The sequence below is a fragment of the Simochromis diagramma genome, unplaced genomic scaffold, assembly GCF_900408965.1.
Source record: "Simochromis diagramma unplaced genomic scaffold, fSimDia1.1 OVJJ01000348.1, whole genome shotgun sequence".
Classification (NCBI taxonomy): Eukaryota; Metazoa; Chordata; class Actinopteri; order Cichliformes; family Cichlidae; genus Simochromis; species Simochromis diagramma.
Window position 1 is genome coordinate 1,277,665 of NW_024386755.1, and position 21,153 is coordinate 1,298,817.

Below are 21,153 nucleotides of genomic sequence, written 5' to 3' on the forward strand. Positions count from 1 at the left end.
CAACTAGGGTCAAAGTGACTGAAATTTCATCATCAGACAGTGAGTGTGACAGCCTGTACAGGGATCTGTGTCTCTGGCTGGTTTTTGTACTGACTATGAGTGCACCCCAGACAGAGGACTACAAAGAAGTATCACAGGAATGACTGCTCGCCCATCGTGTCTCCAGCTGTCCATATACACAATAAATAATAAAGGCCCCTTTAAACCCAGAGCCTGTCTGCTATGAGAAAACAGCAGACCATTTTCTGGGCACTTTTTGGATGGTTCCAAAAGGTCTGCTGATTAGAGCTGATTGGATTTTTTGAAAACAATAGGTACTCTGGAGTAGGTGCTCCTGAACAACAGCCCGGAAGAAATCTATGCTGATTGGTCTAACACAGAAAGGACAACCACAAGAAAAACAAAAACAGTAAACTTGCAGAAGCCAAAGAAACAACAGAACAAATGAAAAAGATAACAAATAGAATTCCGAAGTGGATCGATTGGGCAGCGCAGGCTTTGGTTGCATTTTGCATGGGAGCAAGAGAGACAGACAAATGAGTGGTGGTGGTCAAGTGAGCCAGAAAATAAATGAAGAGATCTAGCAGTTTTGAGCAACAGAAATATAATATCACACTCCTATTTTTTACAGCAGTTGAAATGCAAACATATACCTGCCCACACCTCTTTACATTCCCCATTGCCCCTTCATCCTGTCCACTGCACCTGCCATGTGTGTGCACCACCTGTCACACAGACATAGACTGTGTGACATCGCATAACTGTGATGGAGACACAGACGTAATCTGGTTGTTGCATTTTTATAAAGTCCTTTAAGTACAAAGCTGTCTGTACATCAGGGGACTACTTTGCCTAATGGTCACAGGTCTTTGGCAAAGATACACAATGGTCTAATAGAAGCTTTTAGCTCCATGAAGAAAAGTTACTCAGAAAGAAAGTTCTGGATACTTCGGATGGAGGAAAAAAAACTGCTGGGTATGAGCTTTAGAAGTGTGAGCAAACTAGCTGTTTCCCCTTTAGCGCACAGACATGAGAGTATAGGACATTTTTGAACTGCTCTTCTGTTATTTGCTGGGTGCCTCGATAATTGTTTCTAAGGTTTTCCTTGTTGCAGCTCTGAGTCACTTTTCCTCCCAAGTTCTCCTCATCTCTCCGTACTTCCCTCCTAAAGTCTTTCCTCATATAGTTTTCGTTTCCTCCGCCGTCTCTTCGTCCCTTTCTTTCTTTCATCTGCAGCCTCCCTCCTTCCCGTGCTGTCATCTCTCTGCCCTGCCACCTTCCAATCCTAGATCACCTCATCTCTCTTCATTCTCTACCTTTTTCTATCTCGTTTCTCCATCTCTTGTTTGAAGTTAAAAGGTTGGGTTGGATGACAGATCTCTTTAAGACTTTCAACTCCAAAGGACTTGAGGCAACAACTGCTCAGTCAAGTTCTAATGGAGACATTGGAGAAGAAGAAAAGGAGACAGAGTAAACTGCAGAGAGAAAAAGGAGAGTGAGACGGGGTAGGGGGTGGGGCAGATAGCAATTTTGTTTTCTTCTCAAGTGCCCCAAGAGACGGTGAGGGGTCTTTGATGTGTTATGTTTCCGGCCTATACATCACTCTCACTCTCTTTCACGTTCCTTTCTTTGTCCTCTGGTTATTTCACATCTTCTGTCTCCTTTGTTTGTGTGTGTGGTTATTTCATTCATTCATTCCTTCCGTCTGTCAATTTGCATGAGGCAGAGAAACGGGAACGTGGAGGGATTAGGGAATACTCAACTTTTTGCTTTGCTACAAGCTAGGCGAGTCAGGAGTGCTCTCGTCAAGTTTAATTTCTGCTTTGAAGTTTTTGGAGTTTGACACGTAACGATGCTGGATTTGTTGGGTGTTGTTACGCGTCATTGCAGACTCTATGGCTCTTTCTCCCTCAGACACGCTGTGGAAGATCATCTGTTCGCACACACAGCAAATGCACACAGAACAATGCTTCTTTGTCCGAGTCCAGCTGGCATCTTCTCATTATTAGCAGTCTACTTTCTCCCACAAACTCGAATTATTTATTTCTTTGGGAAGATGCCAGGCGCTCGTGCCACCTCCACCAGTTGGATTTCATCATCATCCTGTCTGAATGCAGTTCGTCATACTCCTTGGGTCTTGGTTCAGCACTTAACTGGTAGAGAACAGCTGCTTGTTGAAGCAGACCCTGGTCTTGTCAGTCCTATAAATACAGCTTGTGTATTTTTACGCACCGTTGTTTTAGCTTTATTTAAACCAAGAATGGAAAAACACAGCAAAATCTATAATGAGCGTGACTCAGACACTCACACAAACAAAGCATTAATTCACCGGATGTTTCGGCAGGATGCACCGAGCTTTTTATTGCTTCTTGCAATGAAATTACGTGCTGCAGCTCTCGGACTACACACAGTGGTATCAGATTTCCAATAATGTAAAGTTATGTTGATTTTTTTATTGAGCAAGTTGGAAAAATTGGCGAACAACGATATAAATTGCATTCAGAGCAGCAACACTGTTGTCAGACAGTGAAACAGAAAACCACACTGCACTGGAGTGAAAAAACTAAAATAAAATATAAAAAAAAGCAAGGCTGTGTTAACGTGGGCATGTTTTTCATTCTAGTGAGACACTGAGGAGAGATTTTCATAGCATGCTGAAAGATTTCACTTGTTTACTTGCACACATTCCTACCATTCACTGTGGTGATTATGGTATATTAAAATTACCCCAACGTTTTCAGCGGAAGGTAATTCATCACAAATTCGCCAGCGGAGCACTTTGACAAATGATGATTCTTTGCATTGAAATAAAAACTGAGCCTAATTGATTTGTATTGTCTGCATTCCCATTCGTGGTGTGTTGGTGCACTGATGTTACTGAAATAAGTCCACTGCTGGCTATGCATTTGGTAATTCTATTCATAAGGTAACTAAAAGATATTTTAATAATCTTCCTGCCAGACAAACCTTCTCTATGGGCTGATTCAATATTGTAGGCAGAAACCTTACCCCTACAATAAAATGTGATACACTCAATTAGCCCCCTCCAAAGTCACAAAATTCTTCCTGTAAAGCAAAACCCTTACCTCGTTTAGTTTTTGGCGACGTCACCTTTAAGCTTGTCTCTTTGCACACCTTTGGACTGACAGGTCACATCAGAAGTGATCCTTGGCATTAACATGGTGCACATTCTGTACATTCATGCAGATCTGCCATTCTGCCACATCCCAAAGACGTTTGCTGGACACAGTTCTGTCTCCCACGAGGGTCCATGAATTCCACTAACGTCACTTTTATGTTCATGAAAGCAGAGATGACTTTGTCTTTGTGACAAAGCATTGTCATGCTGCACGTACCTTTGGAAAGATGTTAGGTTATGACCATTTAGAGATGCACATAATCAGCAGCAGTACTCAGATAAACTGAGGCATTCAATCAACATTTTTCTGGTATTAGCAATGGCAGCGTGTGCCAAGGAAGCATTCCACACCCCATTACACCAGCAGCAGCCTGCAAGTAAAGCAAGAAAGGTCAGAGCCATGAAGTCATGCATTCTGAGCCTATTCTGAGTCTACCATGGGCAGCTTCAGCAGAAATCAGTTTGTCATTTAATTAGTTGTTTTGCAAAGAGTCCTTTTTAGGACCTTGTGCCCACTGTAGCTGTTGTTTTTGGCTAACAGGAGTCAGGTATTATAGCTCATCTGCCAGCATTAACAACCATATCATGGTGAAAGTTACATATTCATCCCCACTCTGCTGTTTGATGTGAACATTAGTTGAAGCTCCTGGCCTGCATCTATATAACTGTATGTAGGACACCTGTGCCGCCCAGCTGGTTGAATTCAAATTGTCTAAGCAGGTGTGCAGGGATTGATAATAAATAGGGATGGGTATCGTTTAGGTTTTATCCAATCCATTATTATTATTATTATTATTATTATCCGATACCAGTACCAAACCGGTACTTTTGAAACGGTGCTGGTGCTTAAACGGTGCTCGAACCGGTGCTTAAAGAATGGAGAACACAAAATTTGTCCAAAAACTTCTCATTTTCAGCTGTTTTTTTGTAAAAAGATAACAATGTTAGCCTTTTCTGCAGTTATAGGGCATATATGGTATCACTCTTGGCTGGAAGCAGTGCTTAAACAATGGAGAAAAAACAAACTTTGTCCAAAAACCTCTCATGTTTAACTGTTTTCCACTTTTTCTTTGGTCATTTTAGCTTTTTTGGCCAGGGTGAAGGGAGTATCTGCCATCAAACAAGAAGACAGCCGCATGTAACTACGACGGTGTTTGCTAGTTCACCTTACGTGCATTAATGTAATAACGTGGTTAGCCTTCTCAACGTAAATTACACACGGACAACATTAAGCTGCTCACGCAGAGAAGAACGGCTGCTGCTGCCATCATCATCCTCATCATTTCTGCTACACTGGCAGGGCTAGGGGCCAGGACTCTCCTCTTCGGGTTCTTGGGGGATGTTGCTAACTCCGGGTCCGATAACAGGCACCACACCCGCAGTAGGTGTGCCCGGTGTGAGGTCTTGCAGCAAGCTATCAAATACGGCGCATTTCTCGGCTTTTAACAAAATGCTATACGTCGCCAGGTGTTTCATCAGATTCGAGGTGTTACCTCCTTTGACAGTATCACAGTATCAGCTTAAAGCACTTGTTGCAGGCTGCTGAGTTTGCATCTTTTGCTGTGAAGTACAGCCAGACTTTGACCGCTTCGCCCTGGGCATTTTTAATCTGTAGCTCTGCTCTAAAAGAACGTGCGTATCTGGGCCCGCCTACTACGCTTGCAAAGGTAAAATGATTGGCTAGAATCCAAAGTGTGTGACATTTCAGGAAAAAAAAGCACCGAAATGTTATTGCCATAATGGCACCGGATACCGGTACCCATCCCTAATAATAAAGTGTATATTGGAGGTATTGGAAGCTTTTAACATCCACCAATCCAGGGTTAGGATCAGGTCCACATCTATACCTTTATTATATGGATTTTTTTTTTTTTTTTTTTTTTTACCTGGCCAGATGGAAATCTCACAGAACTGTGAAACTCATAACCTTGTCTTCTTTGCATATCAACCCTAGATTTCCTGAATCCTTTTCCCTTTCACACTGCTTAATCTGATGGGGTCTGATATTTAAGATTAATAAAATGGAAGGTTGCTGTTGATGTTTTAGTCTTGTTTACAGAGGTGTTCTTACATCTAAATTACATCCATACATGATTTATTGAATTCACAGAACCTCTGCCTGCAGTTGTCCAGTTGAATTTTCTTTCTGGTATCTTCTAAAACCTTTTAATTTGGGAAAATACAAATATTTAGTGACTTTGAATCTTTAGAAAGAATCTAAACCATCAGCAGCTACTAAAATATTTTATCAAACAATAGTTATCAATAGTTTTTTGCTTTGTTTTTCTCTGCTTGCCTAATGTCGTCACTTTGTTCACTCCTCCTTTATACCCTTAAGAGGGCTCTCCACCTGACATCACAAGCCGACTCAGTCAGCGTCCTCTTGGGCAAAAAACACTGCGCCATTTTCCCTTTTGAAGGCTGTAAGAGTAAATCACCCACTAGGTGCTCAGAGCTGTCTTTGAAATACTCCACAGCAAAAAGTGAAACGAAGCAGTAGTGTGCATGTGTAAATGTCAGAGGGATTAGAGCATGTGTGTGCCAGTGTACATAAGCGACTTTACATCTGGTAGCTGAGATTTAACCAGATTGGAAAAAAAAAAACCACTTTAAATTCCAACTGATAATGCACAAACCTCCGGGGGATGAATTCAGTATGAGTCTTGCAAACATATGAAATCGAGAAAACCCCACGATGCACAGTGGACCGCTGACATTAGAGCCACAGGGTGTTTGCACACGCTTCTTTATGTCCTCAAATCCTAACTAGCTAATCAACGTCGATGCAGTTAGTTTCAATCGTATATGCAGCACCATCAAAACCACAAACACATTATCCCCCTGCAATTCTGAGCACCGACTCAGCAGATCGACGTGCCGCATATGTGTTAAGCAGCTGTGCAGGATGATCACTGGTCGGCCAGATGTTGCATCTCGCACCTAAATAACAGGGAAAATGGAATGGATTGATTAGAACTCCCATCTGCTGCGCTGGGATGGTGCTAATAAGCAGGCTGCAGAGTGCTCTTTCCTAGAGAGGGAGGTTACCGCAGGCAGAGTGTTCAAAGGCTGTCGCAGGTTGTATCAGAGGGGCCAAGAGAGGAAGAGGTGAAGCACGGCCCGGTGAGTTTTGAGAGGCAAAGCCTAAAGCCGACAAAAGGGGAATGACAGAGAGACAGATAGGCGGGAGAGGGCCGGTGCACTCAATTAAATTGCACAGCAGGACGGGGTAAATGGTCAAACATGCCGAAGAGTGCCGCAGTCAAGCATTTTTCAGAAGAGGTTAAACAGGTGATGTACTAATGCATTTCAGTCAGCGTTTAGTGGAGAGGAAAGCATTTAGTTTTCACTTCCCAAGCCAAGAATTAATGTACAAAGGGCTGTTTTTTTCCCACACTAAATCACAAAGTGGAGGCAAGCTCTAATAGAAAACAAACATCCCTCTTAAATGAGACACTGTACTGCAATATTAATTTATTCGCCCACACAATGTGGTCTCGGGAGGTGAGGGAGGGTTTTGAGTTTACTAATTCTTACTGTAGTTAACGTCTGGTGAAAAATGAAAACCAAACAAAACACACCATAAACATCACCTCTGTCATTTAAAATCCCACGTATCCAAAATCAAGTCAGTTATTTCACCATTACTTGATTTACAAGTGTCAGTCAATCTGCTGTGTGCAACATATTTCACACACTTCCTGTGATGAGAAGCAACTGGCAGCAGAATGAGATCAAAGGATGTTTTTTTCCTTGGTGAACAGGGAGCTTTGTATTCCCTGACAAAGAACAAAGTTAAAGTGGTTTTCAGTATTGTGAGTCTATTTTTTGTGCAAGTCGATGACATAAAGGCTGTTCTTTTTTTTTGTCTTTGGTTGTCTCCTGTTGACACTAACGCACATCATCAGACGCTGTAACCATCTCTAGCCTGTTGTTCTTGTTTTGAACTGATGTTTTCTGAGTCAGGTCATTAAAAAAATATGCACAATACACAGCATATGCACAAAGCATAAATATTGTGTCTTAAAATGTTTTCTCATCATAGTAAAAAGAAAGTACACCCTGTTTATATTCTGAGGTTTTATGTATATATAATAGAAAATGGTAAATATAAGTGCAGACTCTTACTGCTTCCATTCAAAGCGTAAGTAGCAGCCAGGTCCTGTTAATCAAATGTACTTGATTAAGTGCTCATGAGCAAGTGTGAGCACCTCTATAAAAGTGGTTTTGGCAGTTTGCTGGTCTGCAGCATTCAGGTGTGTGTTAACACAAGGACACAAGACATCAGCAATGATCTTAGAGGCACAGTTGTTGCTGCTCATCAACACAGATGATGTCAAACTCAACCACTCCAAGGTCAGACTGTAAATAATATTTAAATTCTAAATAAATAATGATGGCATATAATGTCTTGTGTTGTTAAAAGCATCTAATTTGAGAACCAGCAAAGACTAAATTAATTTTTTATTATGTCCTGATATGTAAAACCTTAGTTGTGACTGAGAGCGTATTTTCTTTTTACCATGACTGCATACAGGGTACAACAACCTGAGCATGCACTGGGCAAATATCAGAAATGATGAAATAAAAGCAGTCCCTGTTTTCATGTTTAATGAAGAAAAGCTTGTTTTGAATAACAGAATGTTTGATGAAGAAAAGTGTGCGTTTGAAGCTTCTTCCGATTTACTTTTATCATTTGGAGATACAAACCTGCATTCATTTATAAATCTACCCTAAACTTGCTGCACTCCTGTAGCCTCACAGCAGCATTCCCACTTCTCTCTTCATGGTTTAAGGTCAGAACTATTTTGTTTCATCTAAACAAAGTCTGTGCTGCCAATATTCATCAAGCTTTTTCTAGCTCTGTGATGAATGATTTCACTCTTGGAAAAAATCCATAGACGCTTTCTTCGTGCAGTATCCTTCACACTGTCACTGTCACTTGTGTCAACAAATAATCCACGTGCCAGCTCCCATGCGCTACCGTGACTATTTTTCAATTCAAAGTTGAATGGGGGGTTAATTGTACATGAAATGATTTTCCCCAAAGGCCACCTTATCCGTTCCTCCTAACAGCTGCTGCTGCTTGTGTTTCTTTTACGTTCAGTAGCCTGCTCATGCTCCTCTACTTGTACTGAGTTTCATGAACGTTCACCTCTCTTCTTGGAGGAGCTTCTTTTTCACGTGGAGCCATATTCTATTAAAAACACCCATGGCAGAAACCTGAGCAAACAGTAATTGAAACTAGCTCTCATCATGCTGATGGTTTTGCTGATACCTTTACACTTTGTACATCTTAGATGGTGCACTGTTTAAGCTGCTTTACAGATACTGAATACATGCAAGCTGCTTTGGAACCCACTTTCAATCTAGCTCAGGGATGTCAAACTCATTTTTTATTATCATGGGCCACATAAAACCCACTTTGATGTTAAGTGGGCGGGACCAAAGAAACTCACCTTTCTGTCAGTCTAAGTAGGTTTAACTACACATTAACTAACCATTGTAGAAAACCAAATTCCCTATTATTGTAGAATCTTTCTGTCCTGTGATAGTTTGTTTATTTCTTCATTACTTTAGTGTAGTGTAACCAGCCATGGGTCCAGTCCAAAGTTTATACACTCCTTCACATTTTCCTGTGCCATCCATAGGGCCAGATTGGAGTCTGTGCTGGACCGATTCTTGTCCCCCGGCCTTGTGTTTGGCACTTCTCATCAAGATGCTTTTTTTATGCTGTCTCTGACTGTCATATCTCTTGTCATGCCTGATCTGTTCTATATGTGTGAGTCTTATTGGCAAATATAAATTAGTGCAGAAGGAAAGTCTTTCGGCTGTAGGGGTCCAAAGCCATGATTTTATAAACCTGCTTGTGCAATTAGCCTTAAATAGAAATTACATTTTGTAACAACTTGCTGCAGGTGGACTCCTAGATTCTACTTTGAGATATGTATTTTTAATTGCTGTTTTTTTAATAATACATAGGATCAAATGCACTTTTAAATTAATGATTACCATTCCTGTAAAATGCTAGTTATCAAAATGTCTACAAGTAAAAAGATATTAAAAAACTCCATTTTAATTTCAGACGGTGTCCTGAAACAGTGGTAATAAGTTCATATTTAATGTAATCACAGCAAGGCACCAGTGAAGTGTTACTTAAAACAGAAAAATGATTCAGCATACTCGTGACTTTCCTGAATAACCTTTTAATCCAAGCTCCATTTATCTCTCTGGGTTTTCCTCTCAGATATGCGATAAGGAGTGGCATTACTATGTCATCAATGTGGAGTTCCCAGTGGTGACGCTCTATGTGGACGGAGTGACCTATGACCCCTACCTGGTGACGGACGACTGGCCCATCCACCCCTCACAGATTGATGTTCAGCTCACAGTGGGTGCCTGCTGGCAAGGTGAGCAGCCAAAGCTGATGATGATACCAGATAGCGGTGCAGGTATTCAGTTAATGTTCTTCAACAGAATTCATTCATCTTGTGGGCAATTAGAAAAAAGTGCAACTGAAACGAAAGTTTTAATATGAAGGTCATTGTAATTTGAAGTATTTTGAGAATCCTCCTGCTGCTTCTATACGTGAGAAGGTTCAGGGATAACACTGCTGAAGTATTTGCACTGAGGGAGTCACCGAGTGTGGAACGTGTTCTTTGGCCTTGAATGAACAATGTAATTAAGAAGAGCACTTAGTCTGCCTCTGACAAATGACTGAACGAGTGTGAATGAAGGCGTACAATTAAACTGTCCTCTAAACTGATAGCTGCCACTAATTGCATAAGGGTAGAAGAAAGAGGATTTTTTTTTTTGCATGCTGCTGATTTGATAGCCCAAATGAGAATGCTCAGTGATGCTTAGCCTTACATAAAGATGGCTCTCAATGTGGGGAGCAGCAGCAGGTCATCATGTGTGGCTTTCATTTGCATTCATCCTCCTTTACTCCACCTCCCTCTCCCATTTTTTTTTCATTGAACACTGTAGGCCTTCAGGAAGATTAAACGGGCCTTGAATAGTAGAGGGAGTTCAGAGACTATTTGTGCTTTCCTTGTTGGGGCCAAAGTCTCAGTCGTGTATTGTAAAGGCAGTACTAAAATCTGAACATAAGCCATTAGCGACATAAATAGCCTTTTCAAAGCACAGAGTTAAGTATCCAGTATGTTGATTGCAAACATGCTCGCAAAGTTGCGCTCGTCTGTTGTCTAACTCGCCCGGTTTGGGCTGTAAATGTGTTTTCAGAGCAAAAGAAAAAGAAGGAACGTGAACACTTACTGATGTGCAGTAGCATGTCTTTGCTTATTATAGCTGCTAACTGATGGGCTTTACAGAAACAGACGGATGCTGATAGAGAGTTCAGGCAGGATATAATATGATGGAGTGTGGTGGCACAGTAAATAAAAACAGATTTGTCAGCTCTAAGTGCTCCACTGATATTCTGGAGTATTTAATTCAATGTAATGATTTAATTTCATGGTTCATAAGTCTTAACTGGTCGGTCAGCATTGTCTAGAAATGGATTCTGTCCTGACTACAGCAAATTGATTTAATCTAGAATTATTGTGTTACATACAGTCACCCAAATAAGCCATTCTGGTTGTTGTAACAAGGTCTGTAGTGTTGCTACATATGCTTCAGACTGATTAAACTCATTAACAGGTGATCATGGTCTGCTTTTAGAGAGCCTGGTAAAACACCAACGTGAAAAATACTTACTGTGTGTACACACTGTGTGCGTTAACACTCATTCTTTTTGCAAATCAGTTGCAGAATTAACCAAACAACCAGCCTAAGAACAAAAATCAGGCTTCTTAGTTTGTTATTACTTGTTGTTTAGTGTAAATTGCCCAACATTAGTTCGAGATCACCGTGAAGTTAAGATCAGCTGCATTGCTGCCAGTTTACCTGATCTTAGCACCATCTTAGCATTCTGCATGGCTCAGTTGTGACCATTCGGCACATCCATTTGGCAAATGTAATGTAGCTCTCTATTTTAGTTGCTTTAGCCTGCATTGAGCTGCTATGCATCTGCAAGCCACCCCAGCCCAGCCCAGCTCTTCCCTTTTATCCCATATCTGAATGAATCAGTGTTATGTTGTCTTGATGCCTGCTCTATTCTGTGTTTGGATCTTGCTGTTGGGGTTCCTCCCTGCAAAAACCGACTCCTGCACATGGAAATACCAATACAAATCCAAGCAGCCTGGACTATTATATGCTGGGATGATTCATCCTCATTCTGAGATTTGGGATCTTTCTCTATGAAGACGTTATGTCTGGGTGAACACTAAGCAGCATCCGCCCCTTCTGCACATGCACACACAAAGGTGTGTGATGGTTGCTGCTGGATGAATGCACGGTTAAAGTAGCTTCAACTTCAGTAGAAAAAATAGTTCCTGTTCTGTTGTGGTCTGAAATACTTATCAGTAATTTGCACCAGAGGTACACTTCAACTGTGAGAGACAGAATGTGAAAAAAAAATCCATGAATCCACATGGTAGGATTTGTAAAGAATTTATTCGTAAATTAGGGGGGAAAATAAGTATTTGGTCAATAACAAAAATACAACTCAATACTTTGTAACATAACCTTTGTTGGCAACAACAGAGGTCAAACGTTTACTATAGGTCTTTACCAGGTTTGCACACACAGTAGCTGGTATTTTGGCCCATTCCTCCATGCAGATCTTCTCGAGAGCAGTGATGTTTTGGGGCTGTCGCCGAGCAACACGGACTTTCAACTCCCGCCACAGATTTTCTATGGGGTTGAGGTCTGGAGACTGGCTAGGCCACTCCAGGACTTTCAAATGCTTCTTACGGAGCCACTCCTTTGTTGCCCGGGCGGTGTGTTTTGGATCATGGTCATGTTGGAAGACCCAGCCTCGTTAGATCTTCAAAGTTCTCACTGATGGAAGGAGGTTTTGGCTCAAAATCTCACGATACATGGCCCCATTCATTCTGTCCTTAACACGGATCAGTCGTCCTGTCCCCTTGGCAGAAAAACAGCCCCATAGCATGATGTTTCCACCCCCATGCTTCACAGTAGGTATGGTGTTCTTGGGATGCAACTCAGTATTCTTCTTCCTCCAAACACGACGAGTTGAGTTTATACCAAAAAGTTCTACTTTGGTTTCATCTGACCACATGACATTCTCCCAATCCTCTGCTGTATCATCCATGTGCTCTCTGGCAAACTTCAGACGGGCCTGGACATGCACTGGCTTCAGCAGTGGAACACGTCTGGCACTGCGGGATTTGATTCCCTGCCGTTGTAGTGTGTTACTGATGGTGACCTTTGTTACTTTGGTCCCAGCTCTCTGCAGGTCATTCACCAGGTCCCCCCGTGTGGTTCTGGGATCTTTGCTCACCGTTCTCATGATCATTTTGACCCCACGGGATGAGATCTTGCGTGGAGCCCCAGATGGAGGGAGATTATCAGTGGTCTTGTATGTCTTCCATTTTCTGATGATTGCTCCCACAGTTGATTTTTTCACACCAAGCTGCTTGTCTATTGCAGATTCACTCTTCCCAGTCTGGTGCAGGTCTACAATACTTTTCCTGGTGTCCTTCGGAAGCTCTTTGGTCTTGGCCATGGCGGAGTTTGGAGTCTGACTGTTTGAGGCTGTGGACAGGTGTCTTTTATACAGATGATGAGTTCAAACAGGTGCCATTCATACAGGTAATGAGTGGGGGACAGAAAAGCTTCTTACAGAAGACGTTACAGGTCTGTGAGAGCCAGAGATTTTTCTTGTTTGAGGTGACCAAATACTTATTTTCCACCCTAATTTACGAATAAATTCTTTACAAATCCTACCATGTGAATTCATGGATTTATTTTTCACATTCTGTCTCTCACAGTTGAAGTGTACCTCTGGTGCAAATTACTGACCTCTGTCATCATTTTAAGTGGGGGAACTTGCACAATCAATATCACTTCAGTTGGACGATTTACATAAACTATAATACTTTTGGCTTTCCACTCCTCAACCGTTAATGCATGCTGAACTTTAATCCCTCATCCTTACTGTGAGTGAAAAAGAAAACAAAACTATATGTTAACCATCTTAAAATCAGACTTATTGAAACTACAGACAGCACTGTATTAATGGAGGTGCGCTTCTTTGTGAGCGGTGGTGGTGAGGGAGGTTAGTTCTAGTAACAGATTCGTGAATTTCTATGTGCAAAAATACTGCGCAGGTGTTTATAAGGCTATGTTTACAGTTCTGGACTGTCTGATATGATGACAGGATCTTTCCAGGTGGATCTGCATTCATTGAAATGAGTGAGAGGCCTGTGCTGTGAATGAACAGCTAAAGTCTAAGTACAAAACCTTTAATATGCAAAGACAGATATAGATGGTATTAGTCTCATGGTTAAAATCAGTCTTAAACCTAGAATCCATTGGCCATTACTGTGCATAAGACAAAGTCTTTCCTGCTAACCTGCTAGTGAAACAACAAAGCTTATTTGTCTGCACATCTGCCTGCCTTTTTTCCACACTCTCCTATTTTCTAATAAAAATGTTTCCCCCCCATCAAACCCTTTGCTTCCACCTTGGAGAGCAAGTGCTGGCTGTGTACTCCTCACACAGTCAATCTATATTTACCCTCTGACCTGACGGAGGGTGTTCATGTTCGGAAGTATGTAACAGCCAGATAGCAAAGAGCAACACGCTCATCCTGCCTCGTTCTCTTCGTTCCTCAAGTGTGTAATCACACACCGTTGGTCTGCCTCTGGAGCTCCCCTCCTCACAGCGGTAAACATGCAGGAAGTAATTTTGATGATTTGCACTGCTGAGCCATAAATATATCTGTATGTAGAGTGTATTGAATAAATACAGGCTCACAGGTGTTGATACTCATACATTATAAGTGTAGAGCTAAACGAGGGAGCCACATCTTTCATATTTACACTTAAGTAATGATCCTGTTTCCAGCTCACCCATGCCTCTCCACCTCATCTGTTGTTTTCGAAACGACGCAAATAAAAAAGAGTGAAGATCTATACGGCTGCACATATCGGGCAAAGAGAGCTGATGCCACATAAAGACCAGTCTCTGTAAAGTGGAATGATCAGTGATTTTATCACCCGTGTCATTCCTGCTCTGAAGCATCTCAGTAATCCCCTCTCCTCTGCTTTTCCGTTTTTATCCTCTGTCTGGGATCCTTAATGGTTTCTCTGGCCGCGGCCTAAATTGATAACATCTGTCAGCGTGGGACTAAGTGGAAAGGTGGACATCTTAAGAGAAGGCAGGGGAAGAAAAACGTAACTGAGCATGGGAGTGAGAATAAGGGAAGCGTGAAGTAAAAGGAAACTATGGCTTTGGCATAATTTGGTGTCTGTTAATCCAAATGTGACTTTGTGGTTTTATGAGATAGACTGAAGTCGCCTGACAGCCTGGCACTTGGCAGGGCATCAGCCAGCACGTATAAAGACATGGCTGCGGTTGTGGTAATTTAACTGAACTGGAGTGGAGTAACATGGAGTGACTTGATGTCAGTGTGGCCCTGTCGCTCCACACAGTAAAATGTGAATACACTTACAGGTGATTGGTGTCAGGAATACTAATAATAATAGACTGTATACAGTGATCCAGTAACAACCACTACTTTCCTGTCAAGCTTGTAGTTCTGTTCAACACATAACACAGTTTAAAGTGACACGCTTGACACATTTACCTCTTAATGGCCCCGGTGGTTAATTTATGTCAGTTTACAACAGCTGCTGAACATTTTCATCAGCTTGCTTAAGGACAATCATCATAAAAAGATGAGTTGGGGTTAGTACCTTACCCAAGGATACTTGGCATGCAGATTGGAGGAGCCAGGGATTGAACCACCAACCTTCCGATCAGTAGGTGACCAGCTCTACCTCCTGAGCTATAGCCACTCCTAGTGTACGCTTGGTAATTACTTGAGGCTAAAAGTATAGAAGCACCTGTCTCAATGAATGAGGCATTAAGGTAAACAAAGACAATTTGCTTGATTATTGTCACTTAACATGTTATACTTAGAGGCTTCTAGGAAGTCAAATGTCACGCAACCACCATCTTCATTGCCACAGACACCATATATTTCGATTCAGGCTTCAGAACAGCCAGCAGATTTGCTCTTCAAATAAATATGCTACACTATATAAGCTTATATTCTGCTCGTGTGTAGCTGGTTTGACAAGCCTAAGCAATTACAAAAAGGTATATGTCTAAAGCTTGACAAGACAATTGCAGTTCTTTGAGTAGAAAATAGTTTGAAAAGAACATTTTCAAAAGTCTGTTTCCTGCTTGCTTTTTCCAAACTCTTCCATTAACTTTCGAGTAGGTGTATGGGAGCATTTGTCACACAAGCATGACTGGGGACTTGCACCTAAATTCATGAACTGGACAGTAAGCTGAAGAGTTAGGGGGTAAGAATTTTTATATCTACCCCTCTATTTCCCACTTCCTAGTCAAGAAAAAGGCTTCATCTGTTTCTCATCTAAGAAGGCAGGCGAGCAGATGACAAGCAGCTGGGTTGATAAGATCCCCCGGGTAGATCACATCAACTGGTAGGACTCTGTTGTCTGCCCCGTGGGTGATAAGGGAGCTCTGTCTGAGTAGTGACTGTGCACAATGTAGCTGCAGGTCAGCAATCATAGCCTCCCTGACTTGAAGGGCTGGATTCACTGCTCCCCATTTCTGTCATGTTTTCTCACCAGGAGAGCGAGGCATGATAAAGTGTTTCCAGTAGTGGTCAGTTGTGTCTCCATCTGTGCTGACCGAGCCATTCAAGAGCTAAATGCATCACTTAAGACAGTAATAAATGTGCCGTTACAATTAGAAGGTACTGGGCGACCCCCAAAGGAAAGTTTATCATCATAAAAGTATAAAGAGTTTTCAAGAGTGTGGAGGTCTATTGTATTGAAATAGAAAGGGGAATAGACGTACTCTCCTGCTTATGTTTTTTTTTTCCTCTCTGGCCTATGATGACTTAATAAGAACAAAAAAATAACTTGTAGTTATTAAGACAAAGAAGAAGCGCTAAATGAGCACAAGTCTCCACCAAGGCAGCTCGTTCCCTTTCTTTAAAGCTGTAACTCATTTTGGGATCAACTTGAGAGAAAGGCAGATGTGAAATGTAAAAGTGAGGTCAGAGGTCAAATGTGAAACAATATTTGAATATAAACTATAATGTGATATTTAGAATCCACATATACCAGTATCACTTCATAACTACTACCAATACAAACAAAGGCAGTAAAATTTTAATTACAGTTTAAAGATAAAAGACATTTTATGAAAGCTTGATCCTATTTGACATTGAAGAAGAGGTCAGAGGTCCATCATAGTGATGTGATACAAACAATGGCAGTAAGAAACATAGTTTTAAACAGCTCTGGATATCATTATTATCGCTTTGACCTTCAGATCAATGCTTTGACCTTAAAGGAGGGGTCAGAGGTCAAATGTAACATGATCTTTGAAATCTTTAAACATTAGCTACTACATCCTGAAAACACACACCACATAGTTTCTAATTTATGAGGCTTTTTTTTTTAATCAATAAATCAGTGAGTTGACCTTAAAGACTTTGGTGGATGTCAGCCAAAATGTAACAGATTTAACACCCCCACTAAATTGATCAGAATTCATTCAATCAATTACATAAACGCTGCCAAAAACATAACCTCCTTGGCAGAGGTAAGTATGGCTGGCGTAAGGACAGTATATCCCGGGGGGAGTTTTCATTTTTGTAGATGACTCTTATTTTTTGTCAAATCCAGTAATACTTGTGCACTGGAGCCTTGCATGAAAGCTAATACCTTTGCCACAGCTGTTCACTCATCAAACTTTGAGGTCCTGAAGGTTGAGCATGAATGTGTGTTGTCCTTCAACAGACACAGGCGTGTCCTGATAAACACACGGCGACCATCGCAGACAAATGTTATTGTCAGTACTTTGGCCTTTAACATCTATAGCCCAAAGGGCTGCCAATTCCTTCATATTACCCTGCAGATTGTGCCACTGACACCTACCTGCAGCAGTTTCACAGCAGGGATCTGTAGCACTCAACTGCTGGAGTATACCTGCTTTTAAAATGTTCAGAACTAGTTCAGTCATTAGGAAGGAATTGTCAGAAGTGCAGCACCACATATAACGTGTGTAAGGATCCTCCAGAGGTAAAGGTTGTTACAACCTATTTACCATCTGTATGAGCTGAGATACTCAAAGATGCCTGGCAGTAAAGTAAAGGCAGTAAAAATAATGTGTTACATCTGGAATCCTACCCAGAGCCCACTGTCTACAGCCACAGGATTAAGTGTCTACTGGACACAGAGGCTGAGGTTCACAGGTCAGAGCAAAACGAGATCAACTTATAAAGAATCTACTTACAATGCAAAAGTGGAAGAAAGACACTGGCATCCGAGTGCCGGGTTAATGCGGTTAATAACAGATTAGCTCGAGGCTATTAGATAACTGGACCCAGTCCCTCACTTGCTGTATCTACTGAGTAATTAGATGCAAAGCAAGCGGCAATCATGGAAGAATCTGTGGACATGCCTGATTTTGGCCAAAGCTGTACATATTTTCCCAACATTAAGAAGCAGGTGTGAAAAAAATCCTGGATTTGCCAGCAGCAGTCTCTTGAGAGCAGGTGGATCAGGGCACAGAGTCTCTCAGAAGTATGTTGAGAGGCAAGACAGATAAATTAATCACGGGTGGAAGACTTTCTCTTGGTATGCACCCTTCCCATCGGTCACTGCTTCACTTCATCCTCCAAATGTGTTTGATCAATGAGCCAGTTTGGATTTTGTTGTCATATGAGCGGAATGTTCAATACTTTTAGTGCTTCGGTGGATTACCGCCAGAATTAGAGACCAAAAGAGGGAAAAGGAAGAGAGAAATGAAAGGAAGGACAGGAATCCAAAGGTGATGTTTTGATACCCAGAGCTGGTAACCTTTCAGCTAATGAGTGGTTTGGAGACTCATATCGCTGGTATTGGCCTTTATGGAGTTCAGAGGACAGCCTTTAAATGTGTTGACTTTTTCCTTACCTTTATTTAGCCTGGATGGGCTGGCTGAGGAGCACTTGCACTTATACAGCAGTACCCTTCCACTTAATCATAGGTTGGGAGACACAAAACATGATTCTTTGGGCCAATTATAACCATTATTTGACCTAAAGGATCATAAACCAGTGGTTTACTGTAACTAAATGTTTACATGACCTTCTGTAATGATTCCATAAAAAGTGGAAAAATGATTTTCATTTATCTGAATTGTAGTAGTACGCACTGTTTTATCTGTTTGTTGTTGTTTTCTGCAGGTGGGGAGGTGACCAAGCCGCGGTTCACTCAATATTTCCGGGGAAGCCTCTCTGGACTCACCATCCGACCGGGAAAGATTGAGAGTCAGAAAGTCATATCCTGTCTGCAGGCCTGCAAAGAGGGACTGGACATAAATTCCCTCGAGAGTCTGGATAAGAGTATAAAGGTACACGTACACAGAGATAAAGGAGGTGTTTCAAAAAGAGGGACTGCAGTAAAACCTCTCATCTTGGTTTAAAGCGTCAGATAATAGTGCAGATCACATCAGTTCAGTGAAGAGAATGGATATTAAAAGAAACAGAGGATGGGCTTTTTTCAGTGTTTTAGATACCAAAAGCCAAACAATAACTGAATGACTCGCTGAATTCAAGTGTGGTACTGTAACAGGATCCCAGTGTTGCCATAAGTCAGTTCATGGAATCTCCTAGATATTCCTCAGTCAGGAAGTAAAGTGTTTAAGAAACAAACCAACTCAGTCATGAAGTTGCAGACCACATAATGTTACGGGGTTAACACTCCGTAGGTGTTATGTGTATGTGACCCAGTACGTTTGTCAGTATAGCGTAATGTCACAAGGAAAGTGTTGCGTATATACATGTAAGTGGTTCAGCTGTTATCCAGACTAACAGAGGCTACGGTCATCTGTGCGTTCCTGAAGCACACCAGTCAGCTTGTACCGTATTTCCTGTGTCTACCCAAACAGTGTCGCCACCTGATTAAGCAACTAATGAAGCAGTGGAGCACAGGGGAAGAGACGAGTCGGGTTCTTGCCTTCCCGGCCCTCAATAAAATCTGCCGCCAGAAGCAGGAAACGTACCTCAACCCCTATTCTTAAGCAAATGTACATTTCTTATGTACAAAACTGCAAGTTCACGTCTCCCAACATGCTGCCCATGATCAACTTCATGCAGAGAACTCTAACAGAGATGTACACCCTGGACACAGAGGTCACTTACCAGCACTTCATCTATACCCGACAGCTGGGCAGTTACCTTAGAAACACCATGACCATGAAGAAGAAAGAAATGTATCGGCGCCATGTTGGGATTTGGCGCTGTATAAATAAAATTGAATTTAATTGAATTATATATTAGAAGTTGTTGGCTAACAAATTGCTGTATTAAAAGTAATCAAATGTAAACGTTTTGTTGTTCCTAAGCACACAGAACAAACTATGCTAATTCAGGTTTTAATATGAAGTACAAAATACATCTACTTCAATTCTTATACAAACACTATAATGTGTTGATCAATAAATGTAATGGCAACCAAACCTGGCTTTCCTGAAAATCTTCAACTACCTTCTTCTTCCCCTTTTTCACTGGCGTAGCTAATTGATCTCACTGCGCTGTGCAAGATAGAGGGCATACAAGATAGATGGGGCTTTGTGTGGACTCAAAGCCATCGCCCGTAAGCACCCTACCACTCTCAGCTCCTTTATTCTTTCTTCCTCTTCAGCTTTTCCCTCTCCAGCAAACTCCAGATCCTTCTATAGAGAACCTTGTGCTGTGGCGCAGCAAAGAGATGCATGCCAGCCTTTTGAAAAGGCATGCTGGGATGAGGTGGAGGATATGAGAGAGAAGAGGAGAGCCTCTCTAGGGCCAATGCAGTTTATCTTTTGAGAGCCATTTAATTTTCTTCTTAGCCACACACTCATCTGGCCCCTGGAAGTCCACGGGAAGCTTAGCCAGGCAGGTGGACAGCTGGCACTGCACAATCAGAGGAGAATAACAGGCAGAGAGGCAGGTAGACACAAAGTATAGACAGAGAACAGAAGATGAGAGGAGACAGAAAGAAGTGTGAATGGGGAAAATGACAGGGCACGGGGACTGTATAGAGCACCACAGAGAGGAGGAGTAACTTCACCCTGGTGCTGATACCCAGTTTTAGAAAATGGGAACTACTCATTGCAGTTCTGGCAGAACACTGAATCCTTTTTGAAGTAAGAAGGCTTCAAATTGCTACCATCAAACTCTGCAGGAGAGCACACTGCTCTGTAAAACCAGCTCTACTGTGTGTCTCTATGTTATGATATTTACTAGTACATGCATATTCCCATTATTATCATACTGCCATGTTTAGTTATGCCAGGTTTTCATTTATTTCAGTACAGTATGGAAGCAGAAGCCTGAAACTACCTTGAAACAGGTGATCCATCACAGTGAACATTGGATGTGTTTGTTTTATGCCGTTGCATGGTAAAGCAGCGCAGCCGTGATGTTCACTTTGATGGATTGCCTGATTCAAACAAGTTGCGAGTCTCTGCAAACTAATGTGTGCACCACTGTACAGTGAAACCTGTAGAACACAGGGACTGCCTGGAAACAAGCAGAAAGGTAGTGACCTTTTATCATTTGCAGAAACGCTGCTGAAATTATTCAGTTTTTACCCCTCAGGCTGATGGAGTATTGCTGTCAACCCGCCGGGCAGGCGGGCAGCGTGGACCCCCAAGTTTGTGAATATGATAACTCGAGGAGGTGACATAGGATTTTGAAATATCATACCATAGGTGCATCTACTAAAAATCTCAGATGAGTTCGAATCTCAGTGATGCTGACCTCAAGGATTTTCAAATTTATACCATAGGTGCATCTGCCTGAGGGCTGGGCATGATAGTGCTACCATGGGATTATAAGCACCCTTGCCTCTTGTTGCATCACAAATATCAAACACTATACACTAAAGGTTCAGCAACAAAAAGTTGGTTTTCTGGGT

At 41.8% G+C, this 21,153-nt stretch overlaps 1 protein-coding gene across 1 annotated transcript in view; it reads left to right on the top strand.

Moving 5' to 3' along the window:
* The window catches only part of LOC120729245 (calsyntenin-2-like), a 320,942-nt gene that overhangs the window by 270,320 nt on the left and 29,469 nt on the right, over positions 1 to 21,153 (top strand). Inside the window, exons 9-10 of the mRNA XM_040024788.1 lie at positions 9,387 to 9,549; positions 18,438 to 18,604. Coding sequence (XP_039880722.1) covers positions 9,387 to 9,549; positions 18,438 to 18,604 — 330 coding nt within the window. The remainder of the gene's footprint in view (positions 1 to 9,386; positions 9,550 to 18,437; positions 18,605 to 21,153) is intronic.